Genomic DNA, 26,366 nt, shown 5'->3' on the forward strand with positions numbered 1-26,366 from the left:
ATTGACACACCGGAGGGAAAATGTTTACTTCACTTTCAGCTGTTTACAGTGAAAAACAAACCTGATCCTGCTCAGTATAACCAGGCCTCCAGCCCCAAAACCTTAAACCTTCACTTTAAGCTCTTCTTCAAGCCCAGAGAGCTTCGGTCCAACATTATAAACTGTTTCAAACATGTTTGTTCACTGAACTTTCTTTCAAAGTCTAGCGAAGATCTCAAAGTTTCAGTTTTAGCTTGCATTTTGGGTAAATAAGTCTAAAATGATGCATGAGACATGCAGACTATATCCATCTGATGGCAACGTTCAGAAACAGATACAGAAAGTAGTTTTTTTTTTGGGGGATTTAAAGAAGAAAATCTGACTTTGGTGACCAATAAACACAGAAATTCAGCATTTAAAAAGGAGTTTGTTTTGCGTTGGTAAACCCTCCCTTTAACAGCAATTTTGGGTGGCAAAATGTACAATTTTGTTCCCTAAAAACCCCTAAAACGTCCCCTTAAAAAGGTAAAACTGTTTAGTGAGTAATCATAAGTTAGAGCTGCACAAAATGATCGAAGAGCGAAGGCAAATTCTCAAAAATAAGTCCAGAACAGACAGTCTGACTAAAGCATGAGGAGGTTAGTTACTTACACAGCTTAAACATGATGAAGGTTTTGTTGCAATGTACAAAACCTGCCCAAAAACTGCCCTTTTCATCACCCCTAACATCGTATTAGATATCCAGATCACATCCAATAAGCCTCCCAGTTTGATAAGAAACAGTAGAGGGATGTAGTAAAGTATGTTTTCTCCAGTCACGAGATGATATCACTCAAATCGTGTTATGTATTCTTGGGGCTTTGGTTTAACAGTATAAACTGTTATAAACATGTTTGTTCACACAACTTTCTTTCAAAGTCCAGTGGAGATCGTAGACTTTCTGTTTCAGGCTGCATTTTGGGTAAATGTGTCTAAAATGGTGCATAATACATGTAAAATACTTCCATCTGATGCCAGAAACAGATACAGATTGTATTTTTTCACTTAACTGCTACTTAAGGGGGAATTTAAGAGGAAAATATCAAGTATGGCATTTAATAAACCCATAAACATCAACTGAATAACAAAACCTTTAGAAAGGAGTATATGTTGTGTTGGTAAACGCTCCCTTTTAGAGCAGTTTTGGGTGGCAAAACTGAAATACTGGTACTACAAAAACCTCTAAAATAAATACAATTATTGGGGAACGAAGGCAAAATAAGCTTTAGTCACTCACAGTGTGTGACTGAAGCACGAGGATGTTAGTAACTTAAACACCTTTAACATTGTGATTTTCTTCTACCTGCCCAAAAACCACTCTTGTCATCACTCCTAACATCCTATCAGATATCCAAAAACTGTCATCAAATCCAATAAACCTCCCAGCTTGATGAGAAACGGTAGAAAGACGTAGTAAAGTGTGTTTTCTGCAATCACAGGACGATTAGACATCACTGCAGTCGTGTTTTGTGTTCTTTGCGTCTTACCGGTGTAGACGAAGCGTCCCGGCGCTCCTTTGCAGAACTGTTTGGATTTGTAGGACAGCGTGACCTCCACGACCCCGGGGATGTGACGAGGGGGAGTCTGGACCCGGATGGCGTGAGGGGTGATCAGCTGGAGGATGGAAAACACAGACACAGATGGAATTTGGGTCAATGCAGAAACAAGTGGAGAGCAGAAAGTGTTGATGCCGGCAGCTGTTTCTTTGTATTTCTCTTGAATGGAAAGAAAAAATAAAAGGAGTCACATGAATAAGTGACACAAAATCTTTCTGTTTACTGTATTTTAACACTCAAGTTATTTGATATAGATACACTGTAAACTCCTAGCAGGGCTCCAGACTACCGGTGCTCCACAGTTCAACTGTCTGCTAACATCTGCAGCAAAGACATCAACACGTCCATCCTGAGACAAGCCAGGTCCTTCAAAATAAAAGCACCATGGGTTCAGCTTCGATTTATTCAATTATAGTTATGCAACCCTTTGAAAGCTGAGCAAAGTGGCTTTATTTCTTAAAAAAATATGGGAAGATGACAAAAAAATTGCAGTTAGCAAAAATGAGCAAAAACATACTAAAAATATTCAAGAAATTTACCTAAAAATTTGTAAAAGAAAAAAAAAACTATAATAATGCCCAAAGGGTATAAATTTAGAACTAAAATTTACACCGAAGCTCTCACACTTCAAGTAACACCTCAACAACTCACACTTCAAACCTTTTCAGCGACTAAATTTCAGCCTACACTTCAACGGCTTTTCAGTGATTGTAGTTAAAGGGTGATTTCTGTCATTCATGCCGATTTCGATATGGAAGCTCTAATTAATCAGGACGTTAACCTGCAGCATGAGAGATTCTGTCTTTCTGTGACAAACTTTTTGAGGAAAACATTTCGACCGTCTTCCTCCAATCTGGGTCAGCGTGCAGTCTGCGTTCAGAGGGATTCTGGGCTTTGGAGTCCGTCTGCTCGCCGCCAGACGACGCTGATCAAAGTGAGGATCTCAGTCAGCGGTGTGTGATGTGAAACGAGCTGCGTGTGGAGATATATATCTTCCCTCCTTCCCCCGCCAGGTGTTCTGCTCTTCTGGACCGCCTTCAATATTTCATGGCGCGCCGTATGCGCAGCTCCTCCTGCACCTCAACACGCACTAAATCTACATATTTTTGGGGGCATGCAGACCTGGCGGAGCTGCACGGATACAGATGCAGGTGTTTGTCGATGAATGTGTGTGTAGATGAGGAAGATGGAGAACATGATGTACAGTATGTGCAGCTGCTTGAGCAAAGACTCTGTGCCAAATATTGTTTTTTCTGTGGAATTGCTGCGTCTGTTTAATTTCAACGTACAAATTAAATGCAAATACTGCAAAACAGGTTTGACTTGTGAAATCACAGTTAAAATTAATTCACTCTGAGCTTTTCCAGAGCTCCACATGCAGAATCAATCTAGCCACATTACGAATTCCAAAAAAGCATCTAATAACAAATAAAAACGTCTCACCTCGCTCCAGACCAGCATAGTGCCGAAGACCACCTGCAGGCCGTCGAAGAAGTTGTCCCCGATGAGGATGACGGTGGCCCCGCCGGTCGTCCAGCCCTCGCTCGGGCTGATGGCTTTGATGCAGGGCGTGGCTGCTTCGGGTACACAGGCGACACAACAGCAACATGAGTGATACAGTTAGAAACACAGTCAAGAAATAAAATCACTTAAACTAAATCACCTGCAAAAACTCAAAACATGCACATCACATGAACAAACCAGCTTAAATGAAGTATTAACATTTACCCTTTGAAACTTGGATCTTAATGCTTCAGAGGTCTCTCACAAATATTTAAACTTCTTCAACAAATTGGTTTATCTTAATTTATTTTTTGTATTTATTTATTTATTTTTATTTATTTTTTTTTTAAATATTTTTGCTTTATTTTACAGGTAATTTTTTGGTAACTTCTTACCAATTTCTTGATAATTTTTGGGTCACATTATGTTGAGTTGCTCATTGCCTTTTTGAAATCAAGCTAGTATGCTCAGGCCTCAATATTTCATGAAAGTGTTTGGGGGAGCCTGAGATGATTTCCACTGCCAGTGACTGTTTCTCATAAAGTAATTGAACTTTAGAAAGCTGAAGTGTCGTGGAATAAAAAGCCTACTCTGACCTCTGACCTCTAACTGCTCGGTCGACCCGTCAAAACTCAACTTTAGAGTTTCAGGACAGGAAAACAGATCTTCAACAAAACCGCAGCTGATTATTGAATTCACGCAGAGCTTTCAGTCAGATTTCTGATTTACCAGCAGCCTCCTCGTGCACCACTAATACATGCAAAATGATTGGTTTTTCCAACGACCCAGAGATCAATAAGGGGCTCCACATAAACAGCGTCTCCGTGATGACTAGACTGTTGTTGAGTCGAGTCAGACAGGCGGACGGACTCAGAGCTGCGAGGAAACAAGACGAGGCTCCGCGCGTTTACAGCCTTTTCCCGGACCGCGAGTCGTTTTATTGGGGGGATGATTTGATATTCCAGTCAGAGCGCTGAGTTTCCTTTTGTTTACTATGTGATCTGATCTATAAACCTGCGTTCAGAGACTCTATTAAACATTACAGTTACAGTTTTACCACTATTAGTAGATTAATGTTCTGCTGCTACAAGATACTGGCAGCACAAACTCACGGAGGCTTTGTTTAGATATACAGTGAACACTCTATTATAGCCTTTTTATTTATTATTTTGCTGTGGCTCAAAAACTATGGAGGCCCTGATGCGTCCAAAAACATTTTCTGCTGAGCAACAGATTTTCTGAAACTAATTTTTTAGCTTCTGGAGTGCACCGGAAAAGTGCACCAGCGGCCAGATATTTTTCTCCTGAGCAGAATGAAATTCCTGCCTGCATAAGATTCCTTTTATTGAGCATTAAATAATTTATAAATTTATAATAAATACTTTTGTTTCCATACACACACACACACACACATTTACCTCTTATTTAAAGTTTGAGTATTTTATTTTTTTATTCTTATTGCTATTATCATGTTATTTATTAGTCTCTTTATTTACTTATTTATTTATTTTTATTTTTTGGAAATAAATATAATGCCTGTATTAAGCACCTTGTGCTACTGTGACTGACATGAACTTGCTCATTCACGTTCTGATATTTAGCTGGAAGTTAAAAGACTAAACTGTTATTTAAAGCGAAGGATCCTTGTTGCCTCTCTGGTTCCAGCACCAACTTTTTAAAAGTCACTCCGAGTTTCCAGATGAAAGAAAAGAAAACCCTGAACCCTGCAGCAGCAGCAGCAGCAGCAGCAGCAGCAGAGGGTCGAGGCTTCTCCCGCCCCGAGGACTCGATTGTCATCTCCTTATTAATTTCCCCCTTTTGTCACAGCAGTAAACAAACAGTCCGATGGGTCTGAGGGGGGGGCGGCGGCGTCGGCGTCGGTGAATGGAGCACAAAGGCGAGGAGCAGGCGGTGGAAAGTTTGATCGAGGACGCGTGGGGGGGTTGAGGGTTGGTGACAAAGCCGGGAGCAGATGTTGAGGCTTTTTATCGGCTCTGAAAACATCCCCAGTCTGGATGAGATGAAAGGCCGCAACGTTTCCTCTGTGGGCTGAGATACGGGGCCGTCTGGTAAACAACGGGCCCCTTTTGGCCCCTGCAGGACACCGTACAGTACACCAGGCACCCTCAGAGTGAAAATGCTCCTCAACATGAATGTTTAAGTGCTGATTTGTGTCTCCAGGTGTTTTCACAGGTAAGAAAGCTTAGTGAATGACATATCGGTGTCAAATAGCATTTGTTTTATCCCCTTGGATGTGCCAGACAGGTGGAGTTTGCCACACAGGACAGTGCAGTGAAAGTGAAAAGTTTGGGCGATCACAGCTGGGCAGGTTACTCCGCTTTTTTTCTTTGATCAACAACCTTATCCTGTCTGAAACGCCCCCGGTGTGATAAACACCACCCGCCTGGTGCTGCAAGTAGGTTAAACCAAACGAGACAATTACATCATCTGCTCCTGGAAGAACCTCAAAACTTTTAAACAAGTCGAGGGAAACTGCAGAAGTAGACGTTTGGGAGGTGAAAGAGAGATGTGTTTTTGAAGTCTGATCAGTGGAGAATTGTTTTAGGGTTTGTTTTACTCTGTTGGACGTCCCAGAGGGGTGGAGTTTACCTCACAGCACTAAGACATTAAGATTTAAGAAGACAAAAGTTAATGACAGTCAGTGACTTTTCTGTGACAAATTTTACCTGAAACTTTCCGATGTCGTGATATTGTAAGCTCCAACCATCTGGTGTGCCACGTGGGTTAAAACAAGCAAACACCATCTCCTGGAAGAAGCCTCAAACTTTGAGGTCTTTTGGGGGTGAAAAGAGGGAGGACACTACAGAGGTCTGATGTCTAACTGGTGCCAGTAGAGGCTTTTTTTTTACTCTTTTGCACATCCCAGAGAGGTGGGGTTTACCTCACAGGACTAAAATGATGAGTGTCAAGAGGACAGACTAAATAAGGGTTGGTTTGGCCAACTTTTCATTGACTAAAACTTTTAACTGATACTTTCTAGTGCCCTGATAATGTAAGACCCGCCCGTCTGGTGTGCCTAGTGGGTTAAAACAAGCAAGTAAAACTCGGTTTTAGTCTACATTTTTGTTTAAAAAAAAAAAAAAAAAAAAGTTGTTGGATGTTCTGACATGGTAAGCTCCACCCATCTGGTGTACCAGTTAAAATAAAACAAACACACCTATACAGGTAAGGTCTCACACTTTAAAGAGAGTTGATGTGAAAATGTACGAAAGTTTGAATTTATACTGATCTGTCCATGCTTGATTTGTTTAAGCACATGTAGTTTGTTTTACTCTCCTGTACGTGCCAGGCGGGTGGGGCTTCTCTTGGAGGACAAAATGCTGAGTTCAGGGAGGTTTAGAAGAAGCATTTTAAAGTAGCTTTATCCACTTTTCTGTGACCAACATTTTTTCTGATGCCGTCTGAAAAAACAAGGTGCTGGTATTGTTAAGCTCCACCCAGCTGGCACTCCAAGTGGGCCGAATCAAGCGCAAGACTTATGTCATCTCTCCTGGAAGCGCCGCGGCGAGGCCGGAGCGTTTTATTAGAGCGGGGACAGGGCAAAGAGGTATTAAAGTTTACAACTTCAGAGGAAATGTTACCGCGGAGCTCCGGCTCTCACACTCGAGTTTCATCGTGTGAAGTTTATACTCGAGTGATGCATTTTTTATTTGGTCGCTGCGGACGTTGGAAGAACGGAGCGTTTGTTCGGCGGTGTGGGACGTCCAACCGGGGAACAGGACGGCGACGTGCCAGCAGCTGGAGGGATTCATGCAGACCTGCAGTCGCTGTTTCGCTCTTTAAAGGACAATTTCATCAAATTCACTCACCGTTTTTTTTTTCACCGTCTGTGATTTTTGGCCTTTATGACATTTATTATTTGCCAGTTTACTTCATCTTAGTGAATATTCTAAATAAAACATCCCCGAAATATGACAAGTTCCCTTTTTAAACTCATCTAAAAGGTTTTCCTTTTTGTCACCGTGTTTTAAAGGGTCATTACACTATTTTTTTTTATATTAAACTCATTATGGTGACTCCTCAGCCTGTGGAAAAAGCTGCATAAAGGCTACAACAAATGTCTAAATATGTGTGTGTTCACAAGACAGGGAGGCTCCAATGATAGACACCTTCCAGTTGCATTATGGGAAATGTAGTATACAGTGTTTTTGGACTAAAAGTCAGGATAACTCGATCTCTGCGGCTCAGAATTGTGCCATCCTGTTTTTTAACCCTTTGAAACCTGGATCAACATCAGTTTGTTTTAACAGAGTTCATATGCCCTTAAAGCTTTTAAACCTTTGAAAAAAAATGGTTTGATTAGAAAATATGATAAAAAGGCAATGAGCAGCTTGGCAATAAATATGTCCTGCAATATTGCAAGAAATTTGTAAAAATGTGACAAAATAAATTATGTGAAAAAGAGAGGAAATTATCAGAAAATTACTTAAAAAAAATAGGGAAAATTATAAAGAGAAATGCACATATATATATTAAAATCATATTTAATTCAATATTAATTAAACCTGTTTTTCAGGTCATTTCCTTGTTTGTTGTTTTTATTGATCATTTTTGCTCATTTTCAGGATATTTTATTGTAACATTTATTAGTTTACTGCAATTTTTTTAGGGTAATTTCTTTTAAAGTTCATTCTTCAAATGTTTTTGGAAATAAAACAACGGGAATATTTGTTTAAGTTTCAATGGGTTAATGAATCTCTCACAAGTCTAACAATTTTATGCAAGTTTAAAAACTAAATCACTGGAATTTTTAAAGGTTTTTAACGTAAAAATAATTGAGAATTAGCCAATGTGTGTTGTATTGACCCACTTTGAACCAACTTTTTGGCCTCTGAACTGATTTTTTTTTGGTTAAAATGCTCTGAACGGTTGAAAGAAAGGTAATGGTTTCACGTTTGTGGAAAAAGGCGTGTGAGAGTCTCTGAGCGACGTCTAACCTTCAGAGGGGTCCAGGCGTCGGGCGCGGCGGCCATGTTTGGAGTTGTTGTGGACGAACATGTTGTCTGACACGGCCAGCACGTGGCCGTCCACATTGACTGTAGTGGAAACCACCACCTGCACACACACACACACACACACACACACACACAGAAAGAGAGAGACACGTCAGCGTAACTCAGCATCAGACTGAAGAATAACTGTGCAGCAGGTGTGTCTCTTACCTGGAACCTCCTCATGTCTCGAGGGTTTCCTGCATTTTTCAAACAGTTCTGATTGCACTTGAGGAAGAACTTGAGGAAGAATCTGCAGATGAAAACAACGTGAGAGATTAGTGTCGAGGCACAAATACACTGACCCAGGACCAGAGAGAAAGCTGCGGGTTAATGACGTCAGGCTCAGTTTGACTTTACAGGACGCTCATTTTACATCACGGACAGATTTTAGTCCGTAATTCAGAATCTAAAGATAGTAAATTGTGTTAAACTGCCTCAAGAAAATAAAAACATCATTTTTTAAAGTCTTGTTTGAAACATTCCTTCAATAATAGATATTATTCTGCAGCTACTAAAGACACAAAGTGCATTCATGTGTGCACATGAACATTTATTCCTGTTTCTCAACACGTCTTTGTGAGTTATAAACACGTTTAAACCTTAAATAGATAGCCCTCTCTAATTTGGTCGCAAATAAGAGTTAGTTAGTTAAAATCTGTGTAAGTGAGCAACATTTGAGAGAAATCTATTGTGTGCATAAAAAAGGCTAAACCCGTGAAAAATGGAAGCAAAAACTAAAGGGTTTTCATTTTTGTAAAATAAAAATAAAAAACTAAATGCAACAAGTGATTTTACTGTCAAATTTCAAACTGGCTGCAAATGAATTTTCAGTGTTACAGAGCAGATATTTTTGTCTATGTCCAAAATATAGTCAATAATGTGATAAATGCCCAGATAATTCAGGTGTTACGAGACATACGTTTGTGTTTATTGGCCGTAGAGTAAAAATGCTCCTCTCATTTTCTTTCTTTGTGGTGTTTTGAGTTTCTGGGTCACACTTGGTCTCCCAGCAGCAGATGAAATTATCATTCAGCGGCGGCGTCTTGATAAAGACAGTCGACACTTCCTGCAGACTTATGGCGTCTCATTAGGAACCGCCTTTTGATTTTTCCTCCTGCACGTCCGATCTCTCGCCCGCCGTACGCTGATTTACGGCGATTTTTACGGCAGCAGAGGAGTATTGATTGGGAATGGATATCAATGAGGACGGGCGGTAATAACCCGCAGCTTCCGAGGAGGACACTGAGGAGGGACGGGGGGGGTCAGAATGGATGGCCACCTTAATGCATTTCCCACTGCCTTGTAATCTGCGCACATCCATCTCTCGGACCATAAGCCCCCCCGCCCGTTCTGATGGAGCGCTTCCTTTTTAATTGCCACATTATCACAATAATAATCCGGGCAGTTAACAAGCGGCAAGGTCGCAGACAGACATGTCACATTAACCAGGGGATAACCTCGGCAGAATACCCACACCCATCTTCTCCTCCTCCTCCTCCCCCTACCGCTGTAGCAAGGCATGCTGGGAGTGCGCGGGGAGGGGAGGCGTAGATATTAATGGGGGCTCTGTGAGGTCGGCATCGATTTCCACCTTAATAAGACAGTAACAATATCTTTAAAAACACACAGCGAGAGCTCAGCCAGGTTTTCACACTCTGAGCAGTCTGACGGCATTTTTACTCTTTTCTACAAGAAACATGTTTCCCTTAAAATTTCCTTAACTTACACATTAATAATGATGTCATTAAGGTGTTTTTCTACTGGGTGGCTTTTAAAAGGATGAATTCTAACATACCAAAGTTATTTTTGTAGGTGTTTTTCATAGGTTTTCATTGCTTAAAAAAAATTACAAAATAACATAAAAGGTTACCTCTTAATTTGGACCTCAAATTAAGATGTTTAAAGGGATTATCAGGTGAGTTTAAGGTCTTTTATAAAACCCCTCAAAATTGTCCAAATAATATGAAAACAATCGCATAAATTTAAACCTTCAAAAGAACGTTAATTTGGCTTTAATTAATTTTAAGTTTTTAAATTTGAACTGTTGAGATAACACATTCAAATTCCTCTTTACATATTTTACTTTATTAATTAACAATTTGAAACCCGGATTGACCTCAGTTTTCTTGTGCTGCCTCCAGAAACCTTTGGCAAGATTTAAAACCTTTGAAACCAAAACCAAATTGATTTGATCTTTTTAAAAAAAGGCAGCCAGCAACTTGGCATGAAATGACCTGCACATGGCAAGGAATAATTAAAAATGTTAAGAAAAAAAAAAACAACCTGAAGATTAGCTTTTAAAAAGAGAGAGATAGAGGAGGAAATATTGGATTTTTTTCAAAAAATAGTGAAAAATATCTATAAAATTATATTTATAGTAACTACAATCATATATCTAAAATTATGGTTACAGAAAATAAATACACATATATAGTGTATATTTCTAATTGTTATTATTTCTATTTATCAACCAATTTATTTTAGCATTTTTTTCCCCAGGTCATTTTCTGTTTGTTTCTTTGTTTTTTGTCGTTTGCTTGTTTTTAATTTGAACACTTTTTAGCAATTTTTTAAATTAAAATCTTGATGACATTTGGTTAATTTCTCATTAAGTTGCTATTTTACCTTTATGAAACGCTTTATACATGCTAAACAAATAATTTGATATTAAATACATTAATTTATCTGTTAACTTCTTAAAAGCTCTCTTTAAATGTTATAATCCATTAATATAATCCCAAATTTAGGTTATTTTATGTGAAGTTACTTGTAAATTTAGTTTGTCATTTTTTTCAGTTTAATACCGGGTTAATTAAAGGTACATTTTAAATATCTCATATTGCATTTTTAACCCTTTAAAACCTCTTAATTGACTCAGAAAAATTCATTAAATGTATTTTTTAAGTCATTAATGAGAGTAAACTGCTATCTTTCAATTGTTGAGTGACAACAACAAAGTGGCTTTAGGTTTAGGTTTTACTTAAAGGGTCAGTTCATCTAACAAGCAAAAAAAAGAGAGAGTGAGCGTGGAGGAGGAGGAGGCCGAGATTTGTGTGCCTGGTGTGTGTGTGTGTGTGTGTGTGTGTGTGTGTGTGTGTGTGTGTGTGTCTGTGTGTGTGTGTGTGTGTGTGTGTGTGTGTGTGTGTGTGTGGGTATCGACTGAAAGCTGATCTGCTGCTCTGGAGGCTCTAATGCCCTTTATGGCAGTGAACAGAATAATATGGAGCTCCATTCAGATGATACTGAGTCCTTCAGAGAGCTGATATGGATCAATACGGATTGAATTAAAACGCAGCTGGAGACAAGACCAGAGGCTCACACACACACACACACACACACACACACACACACACACACACACCCCACACACACACACACACACACAAGTATACACATTGCAGCACACACAATGCATACACAGGAATACATGATGACACACACTTATACACACTAATATAAACACACATGGAGACACACAAATGAGGAGCTGCTGAGACATACACATGTACACAAATATACACACATACAACACACACATAGAGAAATACAAAATAATACACACATATACACAAACAGAGATGCTCACAGACACACACAGATGTGTACACACAGACAAACATACAAAAGTGAGTAAAGCAAGTATACATACACATACACACTATTATGCACACAGTGACAAGAATGCACACAAAACTGAAGCACATAAAGCAGACACTAACACACAACAACAATGCAGGGTGAGACAGTAATTATACACACACTAATACACACACACACACGCACTAATACACACACTGCAACATTCAAACAAACAGCAGTGGCACACACACACAAAGACAAAAGCCTTAATGAACACACTTGAATGAATACACATAATAAAACACACACAGCAATAAACAAAGCTATACTGTGTGTGTGTATGTGTGTGTGTGTACTGTATATGTGTGTATCTTAGCGTCTGTGTACAGTGTACTACATCTGTGTGTGTTTTCATAATGCATGTACAATATACAGTATCTGCGTGTTTCTCATAAAAAAGAAACAAACAAATGTAATCTCATTAACACAGAAACATCACAACTTCTCAGAATAGGATTTAAAAGACCCGCTACGGTTTGTCAGCGTTAACACAACAATGTTTTTCATAATCACTGTATTTACAGGAACACACGCTGATCCAGTTATACATCACTGCACGTAAACATCATATCCCATTAAGTGCATTCACTCAGGCTCTGTACTTAAAGGTCTGCTATTAAAAGAGGAAGGCAGAGGACAGAGTCTCTGCAGATGAGGACACTATCATACACAATGAAGACTGAGAGAGATTCTATACTTTTTTTTTTTTTTAAGTTTGCATTTTATATCATTAACCATCATTTAATGACTGGTTGCTGCATTTCACACACTTTTCATTCTTCATTTTTCAATAAATTTGACTGCGTTCATGCATATGGCATCAATTTTGGCAAGATTGTGTATTTTTGTTCATTCTTTGAATTTCCAGTTCAGCTCCTACAATGAATCTAAATTACAATGTGGAAACGAAATAGTTACATTCAGACTGTTAAATGTAAATAAAGTGCCATTCAAACCCATTCAAACGGACATTTTTGATCTAACAGCCATCAAAGCATAAAAACATGCATTGTATTATTTCTGGGTGTCATTCTGGACTTTTGCCTGGTAATTTGGCATTTTCGACCTGATGATTTCATTTTTACCATATTTAGCATATGGAGAAAATACATTATACGTTACTTTATATGTTATTTCCACTAGGTGCACTAGGTGCAAGGGTTAAGTACATAGATTCAGATTATTAATACAAAACATAATCAACTGATAAATTATGATGCAATAATATAGATGAAACTATACTTTTAGCAGTAAATAATGTTTAAATGAGCTCCTCCTTTACCAGCTGCAACATTAAAGCAATAAACACACTACTTTCCAGTTGTTTGCTACGTTGTCCTAAAATTGAGAGACCAAAGATGTAGCAGACTGAAATTTTCTTGACTACAATGTAAACAGAGAGCTACCACCTATTTTCAAATCAGGTTTTCTCTAAGATCTGACCACCATCAGAGTCCACCACGAGCAAAGTATGAAAACATGATAAATAAGGAAGCGTACAGCTGGAGCGCCGTCATTAGCTCAGCCCGCTCCTCCTCCTCCTTCTTCTTTAAAAAGGAGGTAAAGATAATGAGAGAGACGGAGTCTGCCGGTGTAAGCTGTCACCTCATTACACCACCCGACAATCAATTACAGGAGGACGGAGAGCGGAGCTTAATGCGGCTCTGAAATCACTGACTGCTGGAGAAAAGACCTGCACTCTGTACAGACTGTTAGGATTTAAATACTTTTCTTCAGACTGAGCTCACTGTGGATGAACTTCACCTCTGACCCTGTCCAACACCTTTAATATGAGCTGGGACATCGTCCACATACTTTTGGACTTTAGGAGGCTCACAATCAGAAAAAAGGAAGTCACATAGTTACTACAACTGCACAGCGATGTAGAGTTTTTGTATATAATCTAGAAACTATCATCTTTTACACTGCTGGTTCAAGGTTGGACAAAGTCTCGTCTTTAAGCGGGCAGCAGAGGTACAGCCAGTACAGAATGGAGGTCTGTGAAAAAGAGGCTGCTGGTAGGACATGTGTGACGTTTTGACAGCGTGTAACCTGAAGCAGGAGATTTAATAAGCAGCTGATTATTAAAAGAATTGGAACAGCAGCCGTAAATGAAGCACGTCGTCACATGAGAGGCCGACGCTGTTGTGTCAAACATCATGCCGCTTTTGTTTCTGCGGTGCCGGCATGCTGTCTGTAATCACACACTGAAGCAGCATGATGCTAGCAATGTTATAGAAAGGAATATATATATATATATATATATATATATCTCTATATATATATCTATATATATATATATATATATATATACAGTGTGTGTGTGTATATATATATATATGTGTGTGTGTGTGTGTATATATATATATATATATATATATATATATATATATATATATATATATATATATATATATATATATATATATATATATATATATATATATATATATATATATATATATATATATATATATATATATATATATATATATTCCTTTCTGATTTAAAAAAAAATACATAATCTGGACATTACATTTCTAGCACAGAATCTGTTGCTCTGTAACGCATCACAACAGGTCTTTGTTACATAAACTAAACATTACAACCTTCATGAAAGAAGGATTTACTGACTTAGACAGATTTAGTTTTTGTGAGGTGAATTTAATAAAGTGGAAACTGAGTGCCCAACTGCACGTGACAGACAGGAGATGAAGACTGTAAATTTAAATGCAGTTTTAGAGTGTGTATTTTTTGTAGCTGGATCGTCTCAAAATAAAAGTTTCACATTCAGGTTGACTCCATTTAAGAACACTCAAACTTTCAACATCTGAGCTTCACCTGGCGGGTTTGACTCCAACAATGAGGTTCAGCTTTTAGTGAAAAGACGGGAAACACTTGGACCATCAGGCCTTTAATTCTGAATGGGAGCACGACCATGATGGCGGCTGGTGTAAATGTTCCAGTGTAGCAGATTTAAAGCTAATTTAGCTTCACATCAGGGGGGAGAGGAGGGAGGAGGTGCAGGGGGGACGCTGGTCTGACTTCAGCGTTTTTAAACCGGCCACTCCAGATGATGTCACCCCCTCCGACCACACCCAGTGCACTATGGGAAGCAATTACGTTGGGCTCAGATTACAAGGCCCTGATGAACACACACACACACACACACACACACACACACACACCCACAGAGTTCAAATGAACACCCACACACACTGTGAGGGCTGAGGGAGGATGCACACACACACACACACACACACACACACACACGCTCCCCGGAGTCTCTCACTTATTACGTTAGGCAAGAAAGAAAAAGGAAAAAAAAAAAAATCAATATTTCAGCAGGAGTATTTTTAAAAGCTGCTGTGTTGCCGCTGCTCGCCCTCACAGTTTGATGCTCTCTACGAGAAGTCACCACACCGCTGCCAGTTTACCACCTGACCGCCTGGCGAGCCCGGGCCAGCACGCCGCCATCGACTCATCGTACGGGGGGAGGCGGGGGGGGATGACAAACTGAAACAAAGCGCAAAGCAAGCGTGGCGAGCCGAGGCCACCGCCGAGCTAACAACAATCCGTCCTGGTTAACCCGCTAACCGCCTCGCCGTCACATCTCATTTGTTTGCAGCTAACGAAACAAACCGTGGAGGAGAAACAAAAGCCAGAAGAGAAACAAGCTCGCAGGCAGTTTGTGCTGTGAAAAAAAAGGAAAAAAAAACATCAGAAGAAGAAGAAGAAGAAGAAGAAGGAGGGGAAGGCGTCGCCTCATTAGAAGGTCGAGTAAAGTCTAATATTGACTCTGCCGTGTTGTTGAAACGCCCTCTTCAAATAATTACTGAGGAATTCAGATGATGCTCCTCTGCTGCTAATTAGGATATGAAACAAGAGCAGCTTCATGCCCATTACCATTACATGATGATTCACTGGCCTCAGCACCACCGAGTGAGTGTGTGTGTGTTTGCTTTTGTCTGGCCTTATTACAGCACATGAGCGAGCTGTGTGTGTGTGTGTGTGTGTGTGTGTGTGTGTGCGTGTGTGTGTGTGGAGATGAGGGCCCTCCTTGGCTCTGCTACAGGCCATCAATAATTCACAAGCCAAGATGGCAATTACAGGACCATGTACAATCAAACTAAATATTTGATGAGGCACTAAAACAGTCCCTGGAACAGATCTGCCTCTGTCTCTCTCTGTCTCTTTCTCTGCCTCACACACACTAACACACACTAACACACACACGCACACATGCACACATAAACACAGCCTCTCTACTGTCTATTGTCACAACACATTAGGTCCCCGGTCCCTTATTCCCCAGACTTTGTCTTGACACGCAAAAGCAGTTTATTCTGCTAAAAGAGCCTCGCGCAATTCATTTGTTCCGTCTGAAATATTGAGTGCCAACATTATGCATTCTGGGAGGCTGTGGATCGCCATCCGCCTCCTTTTTTTTTTTTTTTTTTTTTGCAAATAAAGCGACAGTGACGAGAGCAAACAAGCAAAGACGAAGGAGGAGGAGGGCGTTGCATTAAATATCTGAAACTAATCAATCTGAATTGATCGCAATAAAAAAAGGAGATGCCTCCTCCTCCTCTGTGACCGGAGGGAAATTATTCTGCATTAAAAATAATGTGACACAAAATCCATTGCAAAGAAAAAGAAAGAAAAAAAGTGGAGAACGTGATGACTCCATCGCAGGATCGATCGCTGACGACGAAGTCTAAAAACACATGAAGGAGTTTGTCTGCAGGGAGGAATATTTGAGCTGGTAATCGTTTGACATCATGGTTTTATTAAGTCCTCTTCTTTGTTGGTGAGTGTCTCAGACCTGCGCTGCACCCGTCAGTCTTTTGTTGTTTCTTTTGGTTTTGAATGATTAAGTGTTTTACCTCATTTGTATGTAACTCTGGACAAATTATTCTAAATGTAAAAGGTGCATTTTGAGGTTTTCTATTTTTTTCTTAATTTTAAATTTGCTTTATCGGCATGACCATACTTAAACACAGCATTAGTGATTCGTGATTATCTTCTGATGCAGAGTTCAGTGTTTACAAGATAGTTTTGCACAAACTGCCCAATGAAGAAAAATTTAAAATGCCCCAAAATAACTTTTGTTTACGTTCAAGTGATAGCGCCCTGTAGTGGTCAAGCAAACTGTGACTCTTGTCCATCACGAGCAAAGGACAAGTTCAAGGCATGGGTGAACAAAATCACTGTCCAGAAACACACGAGAAGAGAAAGAGAAGTGAGGAAATAAAACAAATGACTGACGCTCCCGTGTCTTGGCTGAGACACAGGAGCGTGAGACAATGCAACAGTCGACCATCGACACCACTAGTTCTTTGATGTCAGTTTGGTGTGTCAGGGCCTAAATGCGTGAGATCGCTGTTTGTTTCCTGTGTCGTATCCGCAGTCAGTGTTGGTTTATTCTAGGCACAAAAACTAGAGCGCCATGGCAACCGAATAGTTGCGCCTGCGACTTCATGCGCCAGCATAAAGAAAGTTTCCTTTTTCCGTTCATTAAGAGCTCTATTGAAATATATACACAATTTGGTCATGTAGAGCTCCACCGTCTTGGAATGAAGAGCATACTGTTGTCACAGACGGAGTAGCCAAACGTCAGGCACAGTGGAAGTGAAACTTAACTGTTCCCTGTTACATATTCTCCTGTAAAATTACTTCAACTTTATATTGCCGTTATATTTACTACAGTATTTCACAGTAGAATTAGGTTTACAGTGTAATATTGCCTCCAAAAGGATCAAGATTTACTGCATTTTACTATATTTTGACAAAATGGTACATAACTGTTGTTTTAGTCATCCGTTACAGTGATAATTCTTTCTTCTGTGTCAAAATGTTGATTTCTCACTCTGCAGCAGTCTCTCCTTTTAATCCAATGATCTGATCTGATCAGCTGTGACCAGCTCAACTGATCAATCATTCTCGCTGTGACTCAAACTGCTGTTGAGGAATAAGAATCACTCACTGAGAACAACTCATGATAAAAAATAAAAAATAAAATTTTAAAAATTGATCCCGTAAAGACCTCTAAGGTCTGTAAAATTGAAATCTGCAGCAAAAATGCACAAATCAGAGCCTTTGTTGCTTCTAAATGTTGATTAATGACAGATTATTTTGTTTATGTTTGCTCATAACTCTTACAATTACATTAATTCTGCTCACTTTTCTGCAATTTGCAAACTTGTAGGCATACACGTGCTTAAAAGTTCTTAGTTTTCTGTTGTTTTTTTACATTTGTTTTTATATATCCTAATTCTATATTTATATTTCATTCGTGTACTGTGTGGTTTGTTCATGTACTGCAGCTGTGATGTGTGGATAAATAAAGTGTTTGTCCAGTAAAGAGTGATGGGACAGTGAGCGTTCAGAGCTACAAACAGTTAAAGTTGAATGTAACAGTGGCGTCGGAGCCGACAGGAACAGGAACAGGGATGTTTTAACATGAAAGTGTTGTAGAGCCTTCCTGTTTGTGTTCTGTTGTTTCCTGTTAGCTGGAGGTGAGACGGGAATCCGTGTGGAGAGATGTTGTGTAAAAAAGAGAAAGAAAAAAAAAGAACACATGCTGAGTTCCTGGAGCGCAGAGACGAACAGAACATCCCATAATTATTTCATACTGCTTGAGAGAGAGAGAGTGAAAAAGGCAAGTTTTTTCTTCTATTTTGGTTGAGTAAACCAGTTTTCCTGCACAACACACACAAACACACACACACAAACACACACACACACACACACACACACACACACACACACACACACACACACACACACACACACATTTATGACAAAAACATTGTATAGGTTGTCATGTAAAAATAAAACTCTCTCACTCACACACACACACACACACACACACACACACACACACACACACACACACACACACACACTGAACTCGGGTTACTCCTCAGCTGTATTTTGGCAACGTTGTCATGACGATCAGCATATTTGTCTCTGTGATCGAAAAATCATCCGTGTGACGCAATGTTGCAGTTGGAGTGTGTGTGTGTGTGTGTGTGTGTGTGTGTGTGTGTGTGTGTGTGTGTGTGTGTGTGTGTTTGTGTGTGTGTGTGTGTGTGTGTGTGTGTGTGGTTGTGTGTGACATCATGTGTTAAAAATGAGGTGGAAATCAGAGTACGATTCAAAATTCAGGAAAAACATCGGAGGGCACGTTTTCCATAAAAAACACAGAGTCCACACTGAACTGTCCGGCCAATCGGACGCATGAAAACTCACACACGCCCATGTTTTTAAGACACACACACACACACACACACACACACACACACACACACACACACACACACACATACACACACACACACACACACAACCTAAAAATTCATCAGAAAGTTGAAATCACCTCCAGTAACACCAGTCAACACACAGCAGACATACTTGTGCTGCCTTCAGTATCCACCCAGTTCTTCCAGTTATAAACATTTCAAAAAGACACTGCCCCCTCCCCACAACCACCCAGACTAGCTGAAGCCCCCAGGGGGATTATGGGAATTGTAGTGTATGTTGTGCAGTATATGTGGACAGCTTGGCAGCATATTGTCAACCAGAGGGAGCGACGAGCGAGCAGCTGCCACCAGATAAACCTCAGCAGACGACCCAAACTGTGAGAAATATGAGAGAGGAGGCCTGGAAACAGCCTGGAAACATCCTGGAAATGTCAGAAAGTGCTTGGCTAATCAGCCTAGAAACAGCCTGGTAAAGCAGAGTGGAAACAGCCTGGAAACAAGTTTGTAAAGCAGGTTGGAAACAGTCTGGAAACATTCTAAAAACAACTTGGTAAAACAGCCTTGAAACAATCTGGAAAGATGTTACAAACAGCCTGGAAACATCCTGCGGACACAGTCTGAAAAACAGCCAGAAAACAATCTTTAAACAGTCTGGAGACAGCCTGGAAATGACCTGGAAATAACCTGGTACTGCAGCCTAGACACAGCGCAGAAACAGTCTAGAAACTATTTCTTAAAGCAGCCTGGAATGCCTTGAAACTATCTGGAATAGTCTATAATGAGCTTGGTAAATCAGCAAATAAACAGGCTGGAAACCATCAAAGAGATATCTAGTAAAAGCCTTGAGATTACTTGAGAAACAGCCTGGAAACAAGCTGGAATTAGTCTATAAACAGCCTGGTAGAGTGGTCTAAAAACATCCCTTAAACAGCCTGGAAAAGACTGGGGATCTTCTAAAAAAGACTCTGGCAATTAAGCTAAGAAACAACTTGGAAACAGTCTGGAAACAACTTACTAAAGCAGTCTATAAAGGGCCTGGTAAAGCAGCCTAGAAGCCGCCAGTAAACAAGCTGGATTTAGTCTACAATAAGCCTGGTTGAGTGGTCTCATAACATCCCCAAAACAGCCTGGAAATCCTCTAAAAATAGTCTGGAAATTCAGCCAAAAAACCAGTCTAGAAACAACTTAGTAGAGCAGCCAGGAAACAGTCTGGAAACACCCTGGAAACAGTCTAAGAGCATAGAATCAGCCTTCAAACAGCTTGGAAAAAGCCTGGAAATCTTCGAGATTTGGCAATTCAGCCTACAAACAGCCTGGAAACAGACTAGAAACAACTCAGTAAAGCAGCCTTGAAATAACCTGGAAACAATCTGTAAAGAGCCTGATATCAGTCTAGAAACAGCCTGGAAACATGTCTGAAAACAACCATGAAACAACCTGGCAAAAACCTAGTAAAGTAACATGGAAACACCCTGGAAAAAGCCTGGAAACCACCATCTCACTCAGGGGGAAGAGAAACTCTACACCACTAAATTAATAAAATTCCTCCGCAGCCACGTTTACACACACTACCTGCAATTTGTCCCATTAAATATGCAAATATAATTGGTGGCGCTCAAACTGAGGTCCAAAAAACTCCAGGCAACCTTCAAGGGAGTTCCAGGGGCAAAACATGTTATGTTCATGTTAATTTTGGAATCTAATACAGCAGAAAAGATCCCAGTTTAAAGGCGTGTAAGTTTAATTACCTGCAGTGTTACCACTCCACCCACGCACTTCAGACGCTTTAGATTTTGTCCGTTTTTAAACCAAATGAACATTTAATGACAATTTACTTTCTGAGACGAGCTAACTTAAAGTTTGTTAACTTTAATAACTGCTTTAACCCTTTCAAACCTGAGAAAATTGACTTCATTTCTTTCAAAAACAAGTGGCGGAAGCAATGAGCAAATAATGAGGAAATTACACAAAATATATGAAGAAATTCCCAAAAAGTACAGGAAAATTACCTAAAAATGTGTTTTAAAAAAAGAAAAGAAAGTAAACACAAAAAAAAGTAGAAAATGACTTGAAAAAGTACAAAAAGTTGTACAATATAATTGTACTTTTTTCCTGTGTTTTTGAATTAAATTCACCAATTTGCTTTGAATTTAAAGGTTTAAATTTTTTTTAAAAAAAGTTAATATTTTAACTTTTTATTGTCTTCTCAAAAGGTTTTTTCCAGTAAATAAACCTGAACATCAACTTGATGTATCGAACTATACAAAACTATGATAACATGTAAGAAACTCTGACCTGCACTCAAACTGCCAACAGAAAGAAAAACAATATTAGTTTAAAAGATCTTTAATGAGCAGATTTTATATATATATATATATATATATATATATATATATATATATATATATATATATATACTTTTCTTTCATTTATTCCCTCTGTGGTGTTTTTGTGAAATCCTTCGAGACTTAATAAAAAGGTCAACAGCTAAAGTCTTCACACTCAGCTCTCTGGGACTGAAACCAATCAATTCTGGGCCTGAGGGTCGGCATGAATATTTTTCGGGTTGGAGGTCGTGAACTACACATTTCGAAGAAACACTCAGGTCCTTAAAAAAAACACCATGAAGTCATTTGTGCTTTATTTTTTTCACTCTGAACTAAAACTTTTGTTGCAATTGCAAACTGCAAAATCTCTATAATAAAAGTTAAAAATGCTGTTGGAACTTGTCCCATTATCCTTTTTATTCTCATTTTATTTTATTTTTTATGATCGGCAATATAACTTTACGTTTGTGTGTGAATCCTACAGAAACCCTGAAATCATCATCCTCATCTTTCCAGTTTCTGGTGTTGAACTGAAGGATTTCTTTATTCTCTCCGGACAGAGAAGAATCCTTTAACTTGTAGTCTGATGAAATCCTCCTAAAACCCAGCAGATAAACTCCAAACAGCCTGAAGCAAAAATCTCAAAAAAACGGACAGTTTCTTTCCTGAAAAGTTGACGTTTGGGAGATGTGAGGTTTGACATGAATTTCATCACTGGCTCAAAGGCACGTCGGCAGCTCGCATCAGCTGCTGAATTCAGATTTTAAGAAGCAGCTCTGGTGTCAAAGCCTCCAAAATTAAGGTCAGATCCCCGAATATCAAAGATCAACATATTAAAATAAGATCAAAACACACAAAGAGAAGTGAAGCAGATCTTTGGGGAAAACAGATTCGGTTTCCAGACGTGAAACCTTGACGAGTTCGTGACCCGTCGACTCCTGCCTGACCTGGAAATCCCTGAACGCTTCCTTCAGTTTGCTGTCAGGACTCAGAGCTGCAAACAAGTAAAGTTTCTGTTGTTTGTCCACACACAGTTAAAATCTGTATATGAGCAGAAAGAGGAAAAGGTGCTCCTGGAATATGAGACAGATTTTCTGTCTGTTTGTGTCTATTTACCGTCTGTGACTTTATTTGAGTGTCTGAAATCTAAGTGTGTACATTTCACTCTCTAAAACCACAAAAAAAAAATCGTACAATAGAGCAAAATAAAATCTTTAAATCTCGTACTATTTTTTGCTATCCATCCCACAATGAATACTGCAAGGCCACAAAAATCAGTTCTGCAACTACTACATTTACCACTTCTACAATATATACTACTGAAACTACCAGTACTTCTTCTACTACTAATACTACAATTGGCAACACAACCACTACTACTACTACTACAATACTTTCACTGTTTCATATTTGTGTACAAGGCCTGTAGTATCTGCAGTACCACCAGTAACTCTTAGAAGTGAAAAATACAAAGATATTATATTGTTTCATGATATGATTGGTTATTGTCTTATCATGGTGTAGAACAGATGGTTCTATAAGGAGGAAAAAAAAGAGAATTGTTAACCAACTTAAAATAATTACTTCAATTTGTAACATAAATGAATTCAATTTCCTTGCCTCGATTTCCAAGCAGTTGTGTTAATTGCAATTAATGACTTGATCTAAAAAAAAAAAAAAACGAACAACTAAATTAATTTATGTTTTACCAACTGAAGTAATTATTTTAAGTTGGTTAACAATTCTCTTTTTTCAGTGCATGACAATATAGTGATGTACTTTTTAAAACATATCAGACAGTACTGCTCATTTCAATACTTGCCCTTACCCACTTCATCATTATATTTACATTACTAATGATTATTGATCAAAAATGGAATTGGGTTAATATTTTTTAAAAAGTCCCAACTCATGCCAATTCCTACAATACTGTTACATCAAAGAGGGAATATGGTAAAAAATAAAGGTGTATTGTTCGATTCTGTCTCCCAGTTCTAGCATTAATGAAGGACATACAAAAATACATTGAGATATATATTGTGTATCGAGATATAGCCTAAAAATATCACAGTATAATTTTGCCCAGCCCTACTAACTCTACTGCCACTGCTGCGACTAACACTCCTTTTGCCACTATGATCACTACTGTCTCCTTTTACTACTTTAACTACGAGTACTGCCACCAACAATAGCCAACTAGAGACACCACTATGACTTTTAAGCACAGTTCAGACCAAAGATCTGCAGCAAGACAGGTTGAAACTTGCAACGACTTGCAATGTGCCGTTCTGCAAAGTTGTCTAAACGCAGCACAAAAAAGTAATTTCTGTCCAGGTTTCAAAGGGTTAAAGGTTTAATGTTTAGGATTGAATGGCATCTAGCAATGAGGTTGCAGATTGCAAACAACTGAAATGTCTCCTTTGAACCAAGCATGCAGCCAACGCTAAAATACAATTAGGCCTACACAAAAGTGCAAATGTCCTTATCTAGAGTCAGGTTTGGTTTGTCTGTTCTGGGCTACTGTAGAAACATGGCGGACTATGTAGAAGTGGACCCGCTCTTTATGTAGACATAAACGTCTCATTTTAAGGTAACAAAAACACAAAAATCCTTAGTTTCAGGTGATTAAAGAAAACGTATTATATTTCTGCCAATACATCCCTCAAAATCCGCATTGTAACTTTAGAATAAAATCTCAACGTTGCCGTCTGTGACCTCACCTGCCCTGAAGAACCTGCTGTTTTTCTGCCTAAAGGTCAGATCAGACACAGTAACGGTTCCTCTCAGCACTTCTTTCTCATTTATAAGAAACATCTTCCTCTCCAGTTTTATGATTCATTTAACACACTCGCTGCTCACGCCTGCCTAAGCAGTAAATTCTTAATATGTACAACATGATTAAATTATTGCTCCACATTCAAACCTAGATAGACGCTAACGATTTTAATTAATGTTTTACATTCTCTGAAATATGTTTTCTTTTGCATTCACTCCATCACAGAACAATCATTTATTTAAAGGGCCAGTCTGGTGTTTTTAAGAGCTTTATCTCCTTAAGTACAAGTCGTGAGGACTTTATGTTTTCACTGAATATTTTCAAGGTTTTGGGATGTACTTTTTTCCAGTCCCAGACAGCCAGTTGTTTTCATTGATTTTAAAAAGTCTGAACATAATTACTTCACAGCTGTAGCACATACAAAACTCTTGAATGAGTCCTTAAATACAGTAGATACTACGAATACTGAAGTAATACCAGAAAGGAAAATACAACATTGCAAGTAAAAGTGAGACTATGCAACTTTTAGCAGAAGGAAAAACACACACTTCCTCTTACAAATAAAACTACTACCACCACTACTACTACTTCTACTGCATAGTGAGTGTTTGCAGTAAGCTTTGCAGTGCTGTCCCTCTGTACTCTGAGCAGGGCGGAGAAACACCGTGCGCTATAGTTGACAGCAAAACATGGGACTCTCATACTGAGCTGAAATGAAACAAGTGCTTGTAATTTTGGTGAATAACATTTTAAAAAAGTCTCAAACTGCGTTTTCATTTATGGTGTGTGGTGTTTCACAAACAGGAGGTCAGCAGACTGGAGAAACACAGAGACAGCAGAGAGCTGTACTCAGCATCACTGAGAATTGAAATCAAAACACCTGTGTGATGGCTAACATAAAAAAAGGATCAAATCAGGCTTTATTAGCTCAGTGTAGCCGGTTTAAATACTTGCAAAAGGCGTCTGAACGCAGCACAAGCAATGTGATGTCGATCCAGGTTTTAGAGGGTTAAAACCTGTTTACAGCCACTCACACAATTCGTGCAGTACATTACAGTACAGTTCAAATTTTCACATGTTAACCTCCATCACAAATGTAGGAAAACGTGTTTTTCTGACCCAACAATCAAAAATCTAAATCATTTCAAATGGCTGAGGGCTCGACTGCAACAATCAGATTTTTAGAAAACATTTGATTCAGTTTTTATGGTGTTAGTTTTACTTATATGTGTAGCTGCGACAGAGAGATTAATGTCTTGTTATAGCTGTGACGTCACAGCGGTTAAAAGCTACCACTGCCACTTCTACAAATACTGCTTTTTCTACTTTTACTGCTTCTGCCCCTACTACTATAGCTGCTACCATTTCTACTACTAATTCTCTGTCTAATGCTACTGATACTGCTAATGTCACTTCAGCAAATACTTTTACAACCTATAACTACTAACAATAGTAGTGCTACAAGGTGAATAAACTGAGAGAAAAACATAATTAAGAATTTTTAAAATGTTTTTTACAATTTTGAACACAGTTACAAACTCCTCAGTACTTCTACCACCATAGTCGTAGTGTTTGTACCACTTCCTGTCAGTCAGCGGCGTCGCTGACGATCTGTCGGTATGATTCAGTTTATTTGTGTGATCAGATGTTGAGAGCAGCGGCAGATTTATCTCTCACTTATCAGCCTGACAAATGTTTCTCTTTATGTGCATTACTATTCAGAACAGGCTTCAGTCGGCTCGTTCAGCTCGCTGAGGTATTTAATTAAGTGTCTGACTGCTGATGGTTGAACGTCCAGCTTTATTCCACCGAAATTAAAGGAAAAAACGCGGTCATTTGAATAATCGCCTGGGGCCTGCCTTCCAACCATTTCATTTCAATATCTCTTCATGCCACTTTAACCTCTTCCTGCTGCTGCTGCTGCTACGACTCGCAGACTGAAGGAAAATAAAATGTTGCTGTGTGTCACCTGAACAGGAAACTTCAATAATTACAAACACTGAGAGGAAACTGAGCCTTTTTATTTTTTCACTCTCTGAGGAGCATCAGCTGCTGTTCATTAAAGGAACAACCCGCTGTTTTTACATGTGAAAAGTCTGTTTAACACAAATAATTTACACCTTTAATCCCGGCTGAGCATTTTATAAACGTCCCATCAGTTTTTAGACTCCTCCTTTTCACTTTAAGCAGCTGAGTATGGAAGTCTATAACTGGCAAAATTAAAAGATAATAATTGTAATGTCATTTTAAATTAAAATTTATTTAAT

General features: G+C 39.0%; 1 protein-coding gene across 3 annotated transcripts in view; it reads right to left on the reverse strand.

Annotated features, from left to right (window-relative positions):
• Positions 1-26,366, reverse strand: part of LOC121947826 (transcription factor COE3) — a 184,264-nt gene that overhangs the window by 61,798 nt on the left and 96,100 nt on the right. For 2 of the 3 annotated variants that reach the window (XM_088080762.1, XM_042492963.2), the window contains exons 7-10: positions 8,261-8,342; positions 8,036-8,153; positions 3,018-3,151; positions 1,506-1,632 (exon numbers count right to left, since the gene is read on the reverse strand). In XM_088080762.1, coding sequence (XP_087936888.1) covers positions 1,506-1,632; positions 3,018-3,151; positions 8,036-8,153; positions 8,261-8,342 — 461 coding nt within the window. The remainder of the gene's footprint in view (positions 1-1,505; positions 1,633-3,017; positions 3,152-8,035; positions 8,154-8,260; positions 8,343-26,366) is intronic. The other variant, XM_088080763.1, reaches the window with a different exon arrangement.

The sequence above is a fragment of the Plectropomus leopardus genome, chromosome 8, assembly GCF_026936395.1.
Source record: "Plectropomus leopardus strain MGB_pleo_1.0 chromosome 8, ASM2693639v1, whole genome shotgun sequence".
NCBI lineage: Eukaryota > Metazoa > Chordata > Actinopteri > Perciformes > Serranidae > Plectropomus > Plectropomus leopardus.